This window comes from Prosopis cineraria, unplaced genomic scaffold (genome assembly GCF_029017545.1).
Source record: "Prosopis cineraria cultivar Desert tree isolate PC_DT_omini unplaced genomic scaffold, ASM2901754v1 PC6, whole genome shotgun sequence".
NCBI classification, from domain to species: Eukaryota; Viridiplantae; Streptophyta; class Magnoliopsida; order Fabales; family Fabaceae; genus Prosopis; species Prosopis cineraria.
The window spans coordinates 15,983,308-16,003,421 of NW_026555337.1; the positions used below are offsets into that span (position 1 = coordinate 15,983,308).

General features: G+C 31.4%; 2 protein-coding genes across 2 annotated transcripts; both read right to left on the minus strand.

The window, feature by feature from the left end:
* Positions 1 to 3,556: 3,556 nt before the first annotated feature.
* LOC129313942 (cathecol O-methyltransferase 1-like) lies at positions 3,557 to 9,389 on the minus strand. Its single transcript, XM_054957330.1, has 6 exons — positions 9,327 to 9,389; positions 8,294 to 8,395; positions 6,220 to 6,532; positions 4,577 to 4,888; positions 4,429 to 4,493; positions 3,557 to 3,796 (listed from the first exon to the last, which is right to left on the minus strand). Exons 1-6 carry the CDS (start codon positions 9,387 to 9,389, stop codon positions 3,557 to 3,559), a joined length of 1,095 nt encoding a protein of 364 aa, XP_054813305.1.
* Positions 9,390 to 17,960: 8,571 nt separating this feature from the next.
* Positions 17,961 to 18,695, minus strand: LOC129314581 (thaumatin-like protein). Its single transcript, XM_054958061.1, has one exon. It carries the CDS (start codon positions 18,650 to 18,652, stop codon positions 18,116 to 18,118), a length of 537 nt encoding a protein of 178 aa, XP_054814036.1. The 5' UTR covers positions 18,653 to 18,695; the 3' UTR covers positions 17,961 to 18,115.
* Between the last annotated feature and the right edge of the window lie 1,419 nt (positions 18,696 to 20,114).

The window sequence follows — 20,114 nt, forward strand, 5'->3', positions numbered from 1 at the left end:
CTCTAACTGTAGTCTATGTAGATCACCTAAAAATCTAAAACATTGTTTATAAAATACAATATTTAAATCATAAATTTTTATCAAAATACAAATTAACCAAAATAGCATCTCTACTTCAACCCAAAAGCAAAATCCCTTCAAGGATCTGACAGAGATATAAGGTTAGCTATGCCATTTGAGACCAAACCAAATATTTTTTAGTGAATAATGTCTCAACTATAACATTTTTACAGAATCACAATGAATAAAATACAATAATTATATAAATTACATGAGAAAGCAATTCAATATATACGAATTTATAAACTTGAAATAAAAGTTCTATGTAACTTCAATAATGAAAATATTTAAATCTATAATGACAAAATAGCTTTAGACGAGTCAAAATAATTAAATAAACAAATAAAAATAACACTATTTACTAAATAAAAAAATCATTATGTATGAAATCAACACTTAATTAAAATTCATATATTTATTTATTTATTTATTTTTGTGGGGGATTTATCAAAACAATTCACAAACGTGGACACACAGTCTACAAGGATAAATAACCAAACGTGGTTTATGCCACAAAAACAAACATGGACACACAGTCTACAAGAGTAAGTAACTAAACGCAGTTGAAGTCATGACACAAATATGGACACACAGCCCACGAGGGTAAAACTAACTAAACGTAGCTCAAGGCCGCAAAACAAATGTGAGTGCGAGATCATGAATAACAAATGTGAAAATAAAACTCACGAAAATCAAATTAGCTAATCATTGACCATAACGCGCCAAGGGCTAACGGAACTGCTATTAACAACCAATGTTCTACATAAAATTCTTTCCAAATCTATTTGCAAACATGCGAGAAAATAATTATTATTAAATAAAATTTTTATTTTCAATGTCGAACTCGCATGAATCATTTTCTATATCAATATAATATTTGATAGAATAAAAAAATAAAAAAAACTTCATAATCAAAGTCCAAACTTGTTTTAATTGATCAAATAATATTTCAAATCTGGTAAAGATAATTTCTCAAAATAAAGTAATTTTAATTAACAAATATCCAATAATCACATTATTACTATTAAAATGATTTGCAGAAAAACGTAATATTTTAGTAAAGGAAATTGTGATTGAAAAAATCAGTTGGAACACTATCCACTTACCTGATATGTTCTTAAATGTAAAATTTACTCCAAATTGGCACTCTTGCGTCAATGCTTTATCTCTAAGTTCCTAATGTCCAGTTAATATCATTGTCATTTTCTTATATGCCTTATCATTCAAAATATTCAGTCCAAAAATGATTAAAAATAAAAGATAAAAGTCTCAACTTCAAACTTTCTCAATCATCACATCAAACACTCCACAAATACCTCAAAGACGAATATATATAAACAACAATTTGGCCTTGAATCACCAAAAAAATATCTTTTTCAAAAATCTCTAATTTCAAATCTTCTATTATAGAAAATAAGTGTCTTCCATATTTATAAATTGCCTAATTTTTTTTTATCGAAACACCAAATGTACATTAATTCCAAATCCCTCCATAAAGCTTTTTAACATTCATATATTTTGCCTAACAATTTCTTAACAAGCATAGCTACATTATCTTTATGATCAAATTTTTATATAATATCAAGCTCAATTCACAAGATAGTAGCATCCAAGCCATTCAATCTCTCAAAATTTTAATGAAATTTTAGAAAATGCACAATCAAGCAACTCCATCTTTCAACCATTTTATCAAATATTTTATAGGCACCATTGTACAAATTTCATGTCCAAGTTATTCTATCCAAATCCCATCCTAACCAATTTTTCAACATCAACCATTCCTAACAAAGATAATTTAACTCAAAATTCTAGCTTATATTTATCATAATTATGTTTTATTATAATTATGTTTTAAGCACATAAATTTCCAGCTTAAGTTCCTCTCTTTCTCTCCCCTCCCCTCCTTCTCCTTGTTTTTTTTAACAGATACGAACAACAGCAAAAATTCAAGGGAAAAAAATTCTAACTTCAACTCTATCACATTTCATATTACACGCACAGATTTTTTTTTTTTTTTAGGAACATAGAAAAAAAATCATGATTTCTCATCTCAATAGAAACAACAGGACAGAGAGACAAAGGGCGAGGAATGTCCGAATTCAAAGCTAAAACAAAAATAGGAAAAAGAGATTATGCATTAGGACTGGAAGGAGAAGAGGAAAAACCTGATGCTCAATCTGTCACAGTAGCTCGATCAGAGGAAGGAGAGGAGAAGTTCACCGTGAAAACAGGGGAGGAAGAATCCCAATGTACGAACACAACATCACCGTTGAAGGAGGAGGATTTCGACATTTTCATCCAGTCACCAGCGACGGACTAAGAGAAACGAAGCTAAAGGAAGAAGAAGATTTGAACAAATTCAACCCACGTACAGAGACGCCAGTCAACGCCGGTGATCACCATGGGAGAAGAATGAAAACTCCTGACCCAAGCTTCTTGCACAGCAGATCATAGCAGTCGCACAACCCACACTGGAGGAATTGGAACGGAGGGAGAGGAACGATGGCTGGTACGGAGCTCTCCTTTCTTTTCTGATATGCTCATCTGGTCCTCATCTGATATGCTCCCCCCACTTATTCTCTCTCTCTTTCTCTCTCTATATATATATATTTCAACAAAGACATTGCAATAATTCACAGGCTGAAGCAAAAGCCAAAAATAATAATAATAATAATAATCATCATCATCATTATCTTGTGCCCCACAAAGATTTAAACTCTGAAGCAACAAGTAAAAACTCAGAATAATTTTCACTAAGTTATCCATTCACTTTATTATAACTACCTCAAAATTTATAAATTACAATCAAAATATATTATTATTAATTAATTTTTTTTAATTTTATTATTTATTATTATTATCATTATTTGTTTTTTATTATCTTATTATTTTTTATTATTATTATTATTATTATTTTGTTATATTTTTTAAGAGTTATTACAAAAAATTAATTTTCAAAAATATTTATTAATCTTAATTGTATTCATTGATTTGTATTGAACAGTTATTATTTTTTTTTTTTGTAAAGAGATATCTGAAGGGGGTATATTTGAGTAACTAGTATACAGTTTTGTTTAGAATACGGTGGTTATAAGGTGTGTTTGTGTGTGTGTGATTACTTGTATGACGTGTGAGGAATCTGTATATAAACGTCAGCACTTTTTTTTTTTTTTAACCAATATATAAACGCCAACACCAGGAACCTTACCACGGAATTATCTTATAGAAATGGATTTTAAGAGAACTCCGTGGGGGGGGAAAACACCGGAGAGAGAGAGCATAAGGGCATTTTAATGGGATTTTGGCGTCAATATGGAATGAATTTATGATAACATCTCAAGCAAGGAGATAATTATTTCATTATAATTCTCATCACATATTCAACCCACAACAACTTCTAACGGATAAATAGAGTACAATAAAGCAAGTAGCACAAATTACTGTGTCCCGATTACTGCATCATGATCACGTTATCAAAAGAAACATATGAATGTATCTACTTGAAGAAATCCATAATCCAAAAGTTTCGAACAAAGCGGTCAAATCTAATGCCTCTAAACCCAGCGGATGTGGCCAATTTCATGAACTCACGCTCTGTTCTCTCCTTGCCACCTTGGCTACAAGTCAACATCACCACATCACTTTGGGCAATCACCTTTCCATCTTTAGGAATGACGTCATGGCAATTCTTCAACAGCTTCAAGCACCATTCATCGCTCCAATCATGAAGTATCCACTACCAAATTTACCCAACAAAGCCACATTTAACCTCTAGTTGTCATTTATTTTATATATATATATATATATATATATATGCGTGTGGATTCTGTGTGGGGAGAAATTATAAATAAACCCCAATTAAAAGATTTATTTATAGGTACAATTGCTCTTGGACTCATCTCATTTGACTAAAGTTGACCAAGTTGATGATTGATAGCTAGCAGCTAACTCAAAAAAATAATACTTAAATTTTTTATTAAAAATATTGATACTTTGATATTTATAAATCAAACATGCAGCATATTTTTTAGTTAAATTTCTTATATTTACAAGTCAAACAATAGGTCACTTATAATCACTTGTAGATCTGATATAAATTTGACTTATAAGTATTAAAATATTAACGTCTTAGTAAAATTGTATTTGACCGGTCAACACTTACCATTAACAAGTCATCAACAATAACAAGAAGCTTTATCTCACAACGTGAGATCGGCTCCTAACAAGTCAATGTTAGCAAAATAAAAAAAACAAGGGGTATATGTGACATTTTAAGCAAAATTTACCCTAACAAATTAAAGCCGCACCTAATATAATTAACCTCTCATTGTGATTAAATATATATTGATAATATAACATGCTAACTACCTTCATGAAGATGGCATCTCCTCTCGGCACACTTTCAAACGTATCTCCTCCTACGTGTTCCACTCCTGCAACATTATTACAATCAATGATTTAATTAATTAATATGATTACTTGGTTTGAAATGTCAAAGTAATTAATTAGGTCATACCAGGATAAGAAGGCGTATGTTGAATGACATGAGGCAAGTCGAAATTGATTCCTTGAATGTTTGGATATTTTGATGTGATCAACTTGAGAGTAATCCCAAGACCTCCACCAACATCAATGAGTCTAGTGATGTCCCCAAAACCTTGGTAGGATCCAAGAATCTTGTTCATAACTATAGTGCTATGATTCATCATTGCTTTGTGAAACATATGGTTGACTCTGGAGTCCAATCTCAGATACTCAAAAACATGTGATCCATGGACCCTATTGAATGAAATACCCCCCTCCAATGTAGCATCTTTCAGTTGGGACCCTAAAAATGTTCATATTGTTAATATAAGATGTTCATATTGTTAATATAAGATTCATCTTTTAAATTCGCATAAAACTCATCCATTCTATTGGATTTCTATAATATCACAATTAATTTTCATGCATTTATATATACATATATATATATAAGATAATTAAAAATAAAATAAAATAAGTCCAAAAAATACAACGTATAATCTTCACTGGTCAGCTATCTTTATATTGAATGACGTAAATTTTGAAATTTTGTCAATTAACAAAGGATTAAGAATATAAATTTTGGAATAAATTTGAACACGAATACTTAATTTGAGTACTGGCGATAAAATGATATTAATGAAGAAGAAAATAAAATATCGCATATAAAATTTCATTCGCATGCAGCATTGCTGTATAACCGTGAACAAACCACCTCGATAAATGTACAGTTCGTCACTTTAGATCAAAGCTATATGGACAAATAAAATTGGAAATGATGTAGTTGTACAATTTTCAAGACGATGAAATAAACTTTTTGTCTATGAATTTGTTTTGATAGTCGATTTGATCCTCCCAAATTGTTTCAATTATTAATATCATACTTATGATTTAAAACGGTGTTAACAATGTTAAAATCAGCTATGTATATTAATTGAAAATATGTGTACTTTTACATAGTATAAAAAGATTATATTGACTTGAAAGCTAATTTAATTTTATTTAGCTTCATATGCATATCAAGTTATTAATATACTTTATATATAAAATTAATTTGAGAGTCAATTTATATTTTAAAATTTGACAAACTAACATTATAAATTAAGAAAATATTTATAACTAAATTGATAAAAATTAAATTTGAATCAGTAAATTAACAACTAAGACAAACTTGAATAACTAAAACGTTTAATTATCCCTATATTTTTTCTTTTTTTCTTTTTGTTATTGTTGTAGAGATTTACTTTTATTGCTTTACATTCTCTTCCGTCCCTAATTATAAGATACTTTCAAACAAAGACTCACATATCATACCAATAAACCTAAAAACACTTAACCATCTTTTTTTTTTCAAAACAAAAATATTAACTTTAAAAAATATCTTTTATTTAATATATTGAAAACAAAATGTAGACGTAAATTGAATAGAGAAAGAGAAAGAGAAGTCTTGAAATAAGCTTATTTAATAAAATTTTAATATTTTCAAAGTACTTTATATTGTGACATCAAATCTATCTCAAAAATGTCTAATGATTTGAGATGGGGGGAGTAATATTTTATCATTGAAAAAAAAAAAATTATAGACGCATAGTTCCATGAAAAAAAAAAAAAAAAATAGCAGTGCCTAAAAACTACTGACAAACCAGCTATCCAGGAAGACCTTATCATGAGCCACTTCAATAAAGGGAACTAACGATGCATCATCCGCATTTCGAACGAAGAATTTGGCCACCGGAGAGAGGCTGTACAACCGCCTGAAACATCCCGACCCTCGATTCTCATCGCCGATAACGGAACAACAAAGAACAGAGTGAGACGCTAGAAGATGGAGGAGTCGACCCAGCGCGGAAGCTGCTCCTGGGTTCTTGCAAGAAAGCTCCAACGCGATCTCGTTGGCGGACATCTCGGCATCAGGACCAGCTCTATGAATGACGTCAAACACGCCGAGCTCCAAAAGTTCTCATTCTTTAGGTAAATTATCACTGATTTAATTTCACATTCCTCCTTAGGTGTCATCCACGTCACACATTTAATTATCAAGTCCTTCCTATTTCTATTATAGGGAAACTTCTAAAAGAATTTTTTAATCCTTAAGATAAGATATATGGAGGGTTATTTATTATCACTTCCAATTTTACCTCTGTTGCAAGTTTAATTTTATAGTTCTTCATACACTGTGCATCTCCCTCTTCTTATTTTTAATAAAGGTAAAGTTGAAAATAAATTTTATTTAATACATATTTAATGAGTTAACTGTCAACTTTTTATTCCAATGAAGTAGTTGAAAACACCTTATAATAAGGACCGAATGGAGTATGTTTTTACTATTTGTTTCTTTCTTATATATGTTACTTTTTTACTAATTCACACAAACTAACGAAATTAGGTAAAATTAATTATATTAAATATGCCACATCTTTAATTTCATAAAATACCCTTAATTAAATGCAACTCTAACGTAATTAATCACTCGACAATATCCATACCAAGGTCTCTACTGTACAAGATATTAATTTTAAATGCTTTCTGGATTTTACAAAATGATTCATAAAGAGGAACAAATTAAAGGAAGTACTCCCTCCGCCCCAAATTATAAGACACTTTTAAATAAAATCTCACATACCAATAAAGTTTATTAAATATACTTTACAATCTTACTTTTTCAAGACAAAAATATAAACTTTTACAAATGCCCTTCATTTAATACTCCATTAATGAAAGAATATTGATGAGAGAGAATATATGGGAAGGGTAATTTTGAAAAAGTATTATTAATGAAACCTTATTTTTATCAAAGTGTCTTATATTTTAGGATACTGAATTTTCTCGAAAAGTGTCTTATAATTTAGGACGGAGGGAGTATCATATATAGGGTCTGATTTTAAAAACTATTTTAAAAAAACCAAAAAAAATAGAAAACATATTTTGATAAGTGTTTCAGATTTAATTGTTTTTAAGCTTGCACTCATTTAAAAAAAACGAAATGGAAACATATTAAAGTTCTTTTCGTTTTAATTTTCTTGTTCTCAAAACTCATTTTGATTATTAGAAAATATAAATAGTTTGATCAATTTCTATTAATTATAATTAAACCACTACCATTAACTGTATGTAACCAATACTATCAACCTATTTTTTAATTCTAAAACTATTTTTGAATTAACATAACCAAACATATTTTCATGTTCTTTTGTTTTAAAAAGAAATTCAAAAAATTATATGTTATGAGTCCGACGACAGGAGGCCACAATGGTGGATTGTGGTTTATAAGTCAGTTAGGCACCGTCTCCCTATGAGGTGCCTTCTGAGGGTGAGTTTTACTAAAGAGTTTGTGGTTATGACATTGGCGCTCTCGTTGAGAATTGAACCAAAGGCCAAGTGAAGTGTCATGGAGCATGAGTCATCACAGACACGGCCTCTTGAGAGGTGGGCTATGCTATGAGTCCCACATCGAGAGGCCACATTAGTAGAATATGATTTATAAGTTAGCTAAGCACCTTTCTTTTACAAGGCATCTTTTGGGGGTGAGTTCTACATGAAGGGCTTATGGTTGTGACATTGTTGGAGCATTTCGAGAAATGAGTTGGGCACCTAAAAGACTATCTTTGACATTTCAATATCATGACCACAAGCCCTTTAAGTAGAATTGACCCCAAAAAGGTGCCTCATAGGGGAAGAGTGCCCAACTGACTTATAAACCACAATTTACCAGCCTCCCGATATGGGACTCATAACATAGTCCACTTCTCAAGAGGGGGCATCTGTGATCACTCGACCTTCGGTCGGTCAATCCCTCCATAGAAGGCCCTTTCTGCAAACAATGACTCTCAACGAGAGCAACAATGTCACGACTACATGTTCTTTAGATAGAACTCACCATCAAAAGGCACTTCATAAAGGAAGGGTATCCAACTGACTTATAAACCATACTCTACCAATGTAACCTTCTGATGTAGGACCCATAACATCTCTCTACTAACTTTCTTCCTTCTAAAAGTTTTTTTTAGCCTTTTTGGGTGTGATGAACAATGATCAACAAGAACTCCTTATCATCATGCCTCACACTTACTTGATAAGATAGAGACTTGTGCTAATAACATCTATAAAATAAGGCAATAGAAAATTAGAAAGTATTCAATATTATATATGCTAGACAAAATAATATATATGTTATAAATTTAGTTTCCAAGCATTTACATGAGTTGTTAATATTTGAATAATAGCTCGTTAATATTCACACAAGACTTGTCAATATTCAAGAAACAAGTTATTAATTTTTAAAAACCAATTTGTTTGATTTTTTACAAGTTGTTCCCAAAACGTTGACAAGTTAACAATGTTAATTAAACTAAATAAAGTACTATATGTGTCATAAATTTAGTTTCTATGTATTTTCATGAATTGTTGCTAAATTTCAGTATGTTGTTAATATCTGAACAACAACTTGTTAATATTTGAACATGATTTGTCAAAAGTCAGGATGGACTTTTACAAGTGTGTATAAACGATAATTTGTCAATATTGACAAGCCATCCTCTAATATTTATAAGTTATAGTTCTGATATTGACAACAAATTCAGGTAAATGCTTGGAAACTAAATTTATAAGACATACGCACACATATTATTGTATTTAGTATAATATTGATAACATGATATATCCAACTTGAAAATTGAACACCCTCCCCCGGGGGGCCCAAAAAACGCGCACACACAAGTGAATGTAAAGGCTCATGAACTCACGATGTCTCCCTCCCTGGCTTTCACTAGAGAAGGCGACGTCGGTGCTTTCCCTAGAGGGGGCATTTCATAGAGAAATTAATAATGAATTATTTGTCGTGGCCTTCTCAGCTTTCTATGTAAGTCAACAATTTTCCAAGTCAAGAAAAATAACATGTGAAGTGTGTGGTTAATTATCTTTATACTATGAATGTGCACATAATTTTTAAAGTCAACTCACACAACTCCATAGGGAAAAATGGCACAATAATTTTGTGTCTTTGGATTAAGAATAGTTTAGTGTAATATAAAGCTTTTCAAGGAATTCTGTTTATGACATTATGTTAAATTTGGAATAAAAACTAATTTTTTTATTGCTAACTAATGTCATCCTATTGGAAACAATCTTGTTCGAGATATAGTTAGGTATTAAATGTGGGCACCTCTGATAGAGGAATCCAAACCTTACATTAGCAAAAAAAAAAAAAATAGTAACATAAAGCCCACTTTCTAGCATGCATGGAAGGAAAATATACTTGTAGTTCAAATTATTCACAAATTTAAAACACATACTTGATCCTTTCATTAGTACATTGTCCAATCCATGCATGAATAATGTATTTTGAAAAACAAAATAATCAAATGAAAATATATGCTAATAAATTTAAATCCTATAAAACCATGTACACACTTCAATGCAAATATTCCAAGGCTCCATAATATATACATATATATATATATATATATAAACATAATAATTAAATTTAGGAAAGTTCTATTTATCCATTCAAACTAAAAAACAAATCTTCATCATCTTTAACTTATAGGGAACATTATTTACTTACCTAATATATCACCAAGTTTCAAAATTTCTTCTTTTTACAACTGCAATTAAGTTTTCTCTTCTTCTAATGACCCCATCAAACATGATAGAATTTTAATAAATTTGTTACCAAATGAACAAACTCTCTTACTCTAATAGCAGAATCACAATCAACTTAAATAAGTCAAAGTTTATCCTTCATCATCATTTAAGTCTCCAAATTTCTCATATCATTTTTAACTCAACAAATTATATTATTGAAATATAATTCCCTTTTTAAACCTTTTTACGAACACCTACTTTACATAATTTTCAAATAAGTCAATTAAACTCCTTACTTCTTAAATTATTTTCCCTGATAGTTACCAACATAATTATTATACTTCACAACGCCAATTCCCATTAGATGTCAATTTCAATTTAGGAAATTAATTTCCAAGAATTTAAATAACTGCATGTTACTTCCAAAGTCAAACCCCCTTTGAAACTTCCTTTAATATAAGTACCAATATTCAAGTTTTATATCCAAGCTGTTTTCTTTCAATTTCATCCGAACAAATACTTTAACATCAACCAATCTAAATAAGTTTAATTTAACTAAAAAATTATAACCTATAAGTATACTATTATGAAGGTGTTTTATCATACTTTCAGACTATGGTTTCCCCCAATACATACAATGGAGTGTTGTTGACTCCAACACCACATCACATCAATGCTAAGGAGTCTAAATCTCTAATATCATACTTCATTAGGCACTAAGGAGATAATCTCCAACACCACACCTCAAAAGGCACTGAGGATATACAATTCTCCAACTTCACATCTTGTCATACTTCTGCACAGTTACAATAAATAGATAAACAGAGGAAGTTATTTAGTTACCTCAACTCTTCTATGACAAGAAAGGTTACCTGTGGATTCAACAACCACTAATGCATCACTACAAGCCTCTTTCCACACTCTACACATGAATTATGCTAATCTACACACAATTGACATTATTAGTCAATTGGTTCAATTGACCAAAAATACATAATTATCAATTAGGGCTATAATTAGCCATTCATTCCTTTCTAGTTAGCCATTCTAGGTTATTACCACTCAATTACCACTTTATAACACTTCAAACAATCACATTTCACTTTTACTCAACTTTCCGCTCTAATTTTTCTTTAAGTTTAGAGAAAATAGAGCCTACAGCTTCAAAACTCTAATTTAACTCCTGAAAACCTTTTTATTACTATAGGGTAAGAAACAAATCCCTTAAATTTCTCCTATTCAATTTCTCTAAAGGTGAGGGCTGTACGAAGCTTACTTGATAAGTTACTGATTGAAAGTGCCTTCTAATGTCCTAAAAATGCTTGCCTAGCTAACCCTTACTTCTTTTCTTCTCCCTTCACATTTTTCTTTTCTTTCCTTTCTACTCTCACTAGCTAATCCACAATTTTTGAAGTCATTTATGGTACATGCGTTACGATGCAAGAATTTTTAGCCACAACATGTGGCACATTAAGAAAAATTCTCACCGCACGCACACGCTTTACTCCAAGATGCAGTCCTTCCACCCCTAATTAACAGCTAATCGCAAGATTAGAAAATTAGGATATTAGACTTACTAATTCAAGAAAGTGAAATTACTAGGATAGGTAATTGGTTGCTTCCTCTCTTAACTTGTAAGGAGATATTTGATACTTCAAAAGCTTTGATTGCCTTTACTCTTTGGCAATTATGGAAGGCCAAGTGCTATTTTGTGTTTGAGAAAAAACTTATTGATCCTGGAGGATTTATTCAACTTTCTAATGGCTATATGAATATTTTTTGGGTAGCAAATAACTGGTGCGATATTGACTTAAGGGCCTCTAGCATGGATAATATGGCCTAAGAAGCAACTCATGCCAGATCCACCAATATTATAGATACTTTTATTGCTACAATGTTCTTATATTTTGCTTTTTGTGATGGTGCTTTTGATGCACACAATTATGTTTTACCGTAAGTATATGGTTCATAATTAGTAAATGGCAAATCAAGGTCGATCCCACGAAGAATCAAGTTAATTAGTAATTAAGCAATAAAGTCTCAATTTTCATTTAAGTTGAGCAAAGCAAGATATGGATTTGATTTTTGCAAAATAAGGATTGAAATTAGAAAAATACATTAAAATTAAAATTCCAACAACCACAAACAATCAAGGCAACCTAGGGTGGTTAATCCCTTCTTCAATTCATAGAGCATGTAATTATTCAAATAAATTAACTTAATATTAATATGTTAATCTAGAGTATTAATAAGAATAATTATGTTTCAATTAATTACACCCCTCTTTTGAATTAATTTGCTATTTTTAACATAATTACCTAAGAGACAAAATGGCACAAATTCATTCTAATGTGATTATATGGGTCTAATATGTATATTCCTATCCTATTATCAAATTAGGATAAATTCTAATCCCACATTATTAAATCTAATGGTCAAATTCATGTTTTCTCTTTCAAGGCAAAACCCAAGCCCCTAAATTCATACTTAATGATGGCCAAGCATTAAGAGAACAAATAAGCACAAGATTAAGTAAACAAAACTAATATTAAGTTTAAATAAATGGTTCAAACATGCTCTAATCTAAGAATCAATTCATAGCTACCCTAGATTAAGAGAAAATTAGCCATACATGGCTTCCATGACGGCAAAATCAGTAATATATACAGCCAAATAAAGAGAAGAAGGAGAAGAAAAGTTTAATTAAAGCAATCTTGAGCGAAACCCTTGATTTTCCACTAAATCCAAATTTCTCCAAGCCTTCTTTAGCTCTTTTCCCTCTTCCTAGATGTTCTATAGCTGCTAGAGGTGAAGAATAGTCAAAAATGAGGTGCTCAAGCACTAAAAATTTGCTGAGAGTCAAAACTATATGTTTTACTAAAATCACTCTTCACTGCAGCGAACATGACCTATTCAGTTTTTCTTATTAGATTTAATTTCTTTGACTTGGGCTTTAAAATTTTTTTCTTTGGACCCCTAAATTGAGCCTCCCTATATGCACAAAACTCTAAATAAATGATAGAATTGGTCCACTAATTTCTAATATATTTCTAAGCTCATTTTCACACACATTCATCTACTTAATCATATTTTTGCTAACAAAATTTAAATAAATGACTTCCAATTACATTAAAAACACCAATAAATTCAATAAAATATTGAAAGTCATTAGATTTTATTTCTCAAAATAAAGCTAGCTTTGGTTTTATTATGCAAGAGGCCTCTAGATGCTGTGTTCACATGGTTACAAGATCTCTTCATGCTATCTCACCTTTCTATAGTGAAACTGAGGCTCTTTTTTAGTGTGTTCATAGGTGTGCTATTGCTAGCTTGACTAAGGTGCTATTCTTATTTGATTGTCTCCCTTTTTTTAAAGCTGTGGATTGTCTTTCTCTATGCCCTAAATAAGAATGGTTGACCACTGTGGATAGTATTATGAATTATAGGCAAAAACTAAGATCTTGTAGCTTCAAGTGGATCCCATGAAGCTTGAATTGTACTGCTGATTGGATCTTGTAGTAAGGTGTAACAGCACGGAGCCACCCCTTGGGCCTCGACTCGGTACTGGACTCTGGCCCATCACGGGACCAAAGCCGACTTTCCCACAGGTGGTACTGTGGTTATTCCTCACCACTGCCTCTCCAGGGTCTTTTGGAACCTCCCCAGACTCGAACCTCCAACCTCTACCACCTTAACAAAGTTGAGGCTAAGTCTGGTACCATTGGGTCACTTGACTCAATGGTACCAGACTTAGCCTCAACTTTGTTAAGGTGGTAGAGGTTGGAGGTTCGAGTCTGGGGAGGTTCCAAAAGACCCTGGAGAGGCAGTGGTGAGGAATAACCACAGTACCACCTGTGGGAAAGTCGGCTTTGGTCCAGTGATGGGCCAGAGTCCAGTACCGAGTCGAGGCCCAAGGGGTGGCTCCGTGCTGTTACATAAAAGGCGCCTTTTATGTAACAGCACGGAGCCACCCCTTGGGCCTCGACTCGGTACTGGACTCTAGCCCATCACTGGACCAAAGCCGACTTTCCCACAGGTGGTACTGTGGTTATTCCTCACCACTGCCTCTCCAGGGTCTTTTGGAACCTCCCCAGACTCGAACCTCCAACCTCTACCACCTTAACGAAGTTGAGGTGAAGTCTGGTACCATTGAACCAAGTTGACTCAATGGTACCAGACTTAGCCTCAACTTTGTTAAGGTGGTAGAGGTTGGAGGTTCGAGTCTGGGGAGGTTCCAAAAGACCCCCGTGAGGGTGGGGTGAGGAATAACCACTGTACCACCAGGGGGAAAGCCGGCAATCATGTGGTGACATGTGTGTTGTCCAGCGCCTGGGAAAAGACCCTGGAGAGGCAGTGGTGATCCAGGAGGGCTGTTACATAAGGAATGAGGTGTGCTCTTCAAAATGGGTTGCTCAACCCTTACCTTCTTTAGTTTGTCTCCTGGACTTGACTTTCTAGAGTCTAAGATGTTTTCTTTTGATAGCACCTGAGTCTCTTTTAGTCATTTTTTCTTAGTTGTTTTGTGTTTGGAATCTCTTGTTTTGCTTTGTGTTTGATTAATGATATAAATTACTTGTTCTTGGCTAAAAATGTCAACAAATATGAAAGCATCAACTTATCATATTCTTTTTTTTAATAACATAAGGAGTAGATTCTGCTAACACTAAAGATTGTCTCCCCCAAAGTATAAAAGGCAAATAGTAGATCTCTCCTAACTAAATTAGGATATACAAAAGGGTTGGAATTCAAACCCTTAGCACTTATATTAACTTCAGATATGTTCATCTCCTTGTTAAAACATGATGAAAACAAGTAGAAAATTTAGAGCAGTGAATAATCTTCAATCCTCCATTTCAAGTAATTTAATATAGGGTCAATGAGCATTCTGGACTTTGAAGTATTACGCGAAAAATGCCTTAGACCTTGAACTCTTAAAATATACAAAATAGACCCTAAACTTTTGAATTTATAGCAAATTAAAATCTATCATTAACTCTCCATTAACATTGTTACTATTCACTCAGTGGGGTTTAGTCAAAACGTTGATATGGTAGTCCATTGCGGATGTGTCATTTTTAATTAGTACCACAGACCCTAAACTATTGCATAAGTAACACCCTAAACCCTAAACTATAAAATTTAGAGTTAATTATTCTCATCGTTTATGTGTAGAATGTTGACTATTATGTAGACCAAATTAGCCTTAATGTTGTCCACATAGTGGATGCATCGTTAGTAGTGGCGAACAACCCATATTTTTTGTGAAATAACATTTTTTGCTTGTCTTTCTTTCTTTTTTTTTTTGCAATGTTTTTCAAATGATTGGTATCTCATACTTCCATATACTATCTAAATATGACTTAGTCTTATTTTAAATAATGTTTATTTATTTAATGGTGAAAACTTAGAATCCTATTTGAAAAGAAGTTTAAGATTTTAGTTAATCGATTAATTTGGGTTTAAAATCTGTTGATAACATCGTTGACTTTTGCATCCATCATTTGTAAAATCCTCTAATATTTAAACTTCTTTTTAAATAGGATCCTAAGTTTTCACCATTAAATAAATAAATATTATTTAAAATATGACTAAATCAGAGTTATAGAGCATATGAAAGCATGAGATACCAATCATTTAGAAAACGTTGCAAAACAAGGGGCAAAAAATGTCATTTTACAAAATTATGGTTAGCAACCAATGATGCATTCACCATGGTGGATCACGCTGAGACTAATTTAGTTTACATAATAGTTAGTGTTCTACACATAAACAGTGAAGATAATTTGATCTAAATTTAAACTTCAAGGTCTAGAATGCTACTCGCGCAATAGTTTAAGGTCTGTGGTGCTAATTAAAAATAAAACATTAATAAGGGATTGCCACATCAGCATTTTGACTAGGGCCCACTGAGTGAACAATAATGGCATTAATGGTGAGTTAATGGTAGGGTATAATTTTCTATGAATTTAAAAGTTAAGGGTCCATTTTGTACATTTTAAAAGTTTAAGGTCCAGGGTCCTTTCCGTACAATACTTTAGGGTCCAGAATACTCATTAACCCTTTAATATATCTACACATATCAATTTATATTTTTTTAAACAAGCATAAACAATAGGAAAAATTACATAGAAGTTCTGTAGGGTATACTTATTTATAAATAGGTCTAATGAAATTTAGAAACAACAATCAAATCCCTTAGAACCTAAATATAATTTGAATTTGGGTTAAAAAGATAATACCATCCCTATTAAAATTACTGAAGTTACAATTATAAAATATAAAAGTGTGAGTTGTAAATTACTTATGTATAGTAGTTGTAAATAATTAGTATTAAATTTTGTTCATAATACTTGATCTATTTAACTATTAGATATGTAAAGTTATTATCAAACTTTTAATGCATGATCAATTTATCTATGAGGTATATAAAATTACAATTGTAAAAAATTAAAACAATAGTTGTAAATTACTAATGAGATAGTTGTAAATTATTTGATTGATGTAATATATTTTTAGGGCCCACTTGTTTAAAATTTAAAAAAATGAGTGATTTTTAGGTAGTTTAGAGATTTTATAAAATGAATATATTATTTTATGTTTGGTTATAATAATAAAAAAATAATTATTAGTTAGTTGTTTTTAAATTATCTTTGTGTATCTCACATTTTTAAAACACTTTCTCTCATCTACCACATTAAATTATTTTTAAAAGCTACTCAAAGTAGTTTATTAAAATAATAAAAAATATGCCTTTTTTTTAGATTTTGATTATTTTCAAAGTTTAAACAAACATAATAAAAACTTATAAAATATATTTTTGAAAAAAAGTAATTCTTTCATGAAATATGCTCAAACAAATAAGCCCTTAATAAGGGCATTATTGTCTTTTCACTTTAAGTTCAAATTGTTCTTAGGTTCTAAGAGATTTGGTTGTAATTTTTAAATATTTTGGGATTAATTTAAAAATAAATTTGCTTCATAACACCTACGTAATTTTTCCTAAATAATATTACAAGATTGAAGTGGTCAAAAGCTAGCATCCATGCAGTCAAAACAATGGGGAATCGCACATTGGTTCTAGAAGACCATTTTTTTTTTTGGCCATTCTAGAAAATCAATTCAATGACAGTGAGGTGCTAATAATTTTGGCAAAATCACAATTAGTTTTTTAAAATATTGAATTAATGTTTTTTACTGTTTAAATTGATATCTGTAACTTACTTTTCAAAAATTTAAGTGCATATACCCCTCTAATCCTTTTTGTATATAAAGCACATCTAACTATCTTATCAGAATTAAGGAAATGTGGTTAAGTTATCAAAAAATATAATAAATTTTAATTTTATCATTATTCAAATGAAAAGTTTTTAAACTTGTATTACATTTTTTCCCTCAGTTAATAAATTTAAATAGGGATAATATTAAACAAATTAATACCCAATCCCTTTATATTAAAAATAATAATAATAAAACTTCTAGGAGGCGCTCTATAATAAGAATCATATTAATATTAATTTAGACACTTAAAAACCGTATTATTATTAATTTAGACACTTGCAAATATACGAATCTGAATTAGTTGCAAATCACAAGTAGCGATGTAATTAAGAGGCTTAAATACCTCACTTATAACCAACTAACGGCGCATATAATTTTATAAGTGTCTGAATTGATATTCATATTACTTTATTTTTAATAAAATCTCTTAACACCTGATTATATTCAAGTGATTTTTTGGAACCAATACATCATGCACCCTAAAAAAATTAAAAGAGATCCATCCAAACACACAATAATCAAAGTCAATATTTATTTCTTTATTTCCCAACAAGAGAAGTGCACACATACACTAGATATGCTGAGAACGGCGTCGTATTATTACATATAGTTCCTTATTTGGAGGTGGGAATAAGGAAACAAGCTGTGCGACGATCGACTAATAGCACATTCAAGGGCAAAAGACAATCTTATAGTTGGTTCCTGATCGGCAACTGTGAGTTTTAGTATTGTCAGCAGGGAAGAGGTAAGCAGCGGGACACCTAGCGGCGGCACACCGGAGGGAAGCACAGCCATTAGAGGTTGGACGGAACGCCATCGGAATATTGAAACCGTCGATCACAGAGATATCGTAGTAGTCCAAATTGTTGGCTTGGTTAAGGGAAAATTCTGCAAGCGTAGTTGGTTTCGCCCCAGAGAGTTTGCATTGGAGGACACCTCCACAACCACCGGTTCGGCAACTTCCACGACCCGACTTGTCGAAGTTGCAGTTAGTTCGACCCCATATACGACCGCTAGTTGTGCCGGCGGGCACGTTGAGGGACCATGTCTGGCCGGAATTCAACCGTCGGCCACCACCTGCTGGCAAGGCCGCCGGCCACACGGTGTAGGAGCATCGGTTTGTGATGTCGAACCTCGCAGCCTCTGTGAAAGTGAAGCTGAGAGCTAGAAGGAGGGAGAGCACAGAGAGGCTTTTGAGGATCTTCATTTTTGGAGCTATAAGAGATTATTTGTTGATTGCTTTGTGAAGAAGAGGGACTGCAACAATGGGTATATATAGGGTTCAGCTAGCATGTGGTGTTAAGTTTTTAAAATTTAAACGATGATGCCATGACGCGTATACGTTTATTAAAATATATAAGGGAGTTGAATATAGTTTTTCCGGTCTAAAATATAAGTACTTTCTTTTAATTAATTTTGGTTCAAAATATAAGCAACCTATTATATGTAAAAAAAATTCATTTTACCTTCTGTATTTATTAAACTAAATATTTATGTAAATGTATCTCTTACTCATCATAGAGTGTATTGGTAAATGGGATTATAAGTAAAAAAGAAAAATAATATTTCCTCCGTTAAAAAATGTAAGACATTTTTTGAAGACTTGGATATTAAAAAATGTAAGGCATTTTTAGTCTTTTGAGGTATAATCATTGCATTTTTTTTAAAAGTATCTATTGGAGAGTGAGATTTGGTTAAAAATACCTCATATTTTTTAACAAAGGGAGTATATATTTTTATGAGAATAAAGGCTGTATATGAATTTTTTTTAAATTGCTTATATTTTGAATAAGAGAAAATATATCATAAACTCGGGAGAATTCCATTGTGCCGGTCAAGTTACGTGTCAACATATAATAAAATATAAAAACTGGTTGGATATAATGGACAAGCTTTAACGCAAGGGTCATAAAATACTACTGCGTCCAAAACTTCAAATTGATTATATGCGTTAGAAAAAGATGGCTCACACGCTTTGCTGGTATTTGACTGAATCATTATTACATCATGATGTGTGTGTGTGTGTTTAATGCAGTCAATGAACGAACAGACCCACATGAAATAATTATTTTCATGTATTATCATATAATTAGAGATTCTATAAAAAAAATTAGGAAAAATACAATAAAATTCCTCTAAAATATATAAACGACAATTTGGTTCCTCGAAATGCCATAATTCCCCTGAAGTTCTTAGAGACTTTTTTGTCATTAATGAATTTATATAAATTACCAAATTATCCTTATTAAAAATAAATGATTCACAAATTTTGTTTAAATATTTATAACTTTTCTTTTTATATTCGCAATAATGTAACAATGTGTTAAATTTTTTATTTATTATTGCATTGTTGCGAATATAAGAAGGAAAGTTGTGAATATTTAAAAAAAACTTGTTAATCATCTATTTTTAACAAGGGCAATTTAATAATTTATATAAATTCATTAATGGTAGAAAAATCCATAGGGACTTCAAGGGAATTATGATTTATATAATTTCTACTAGACTCAACAAGCACCTTGCCACGCCACCAATATGGATCTGGAATATTTCAAGATTGTTGCTTGCGAGTCTTGGCTAGAGCGAGCTGGAATTCTAGATTCTTTTATTAAGATTTTGGCTCATTTAATTTGATTTCCATACTCTATATAAGGTAATTCTCAAACTCA

Bases quoted from the DNA above. Each gene is read 5' to 3' on its own strand.
- LOC129314581 (XM_054958061.1), bottom strand. From the start codon at position 18,652: ATGAAGATCCTCAAAAGCCTCTCTGTGCTCTCCCTCCTTCTAGCTCTC.
- LOC129313942 (XM_054957330.1), bottom strand. From the start codon at position 9,389: ATGCCCCCTCTAGGGAAAGCACCGACGTCGCCTTCTCTAGTGAAAGCC. The intron at 8,396-9,326 runs GTGAGTTCATGA...CATTGTTTGCAG, and splicing joins AAGCCAGGGAGGGAGACATC to AAAGGGCCTTCTATGGAGGG. The intron at 4,889-6,219 runs GTAGTTTTTAGG...GAACATTTTTAG, and splicing joins CCTGGATAGCTGGTTTGTCA to GGTCCCAACTGAAAGATGCT.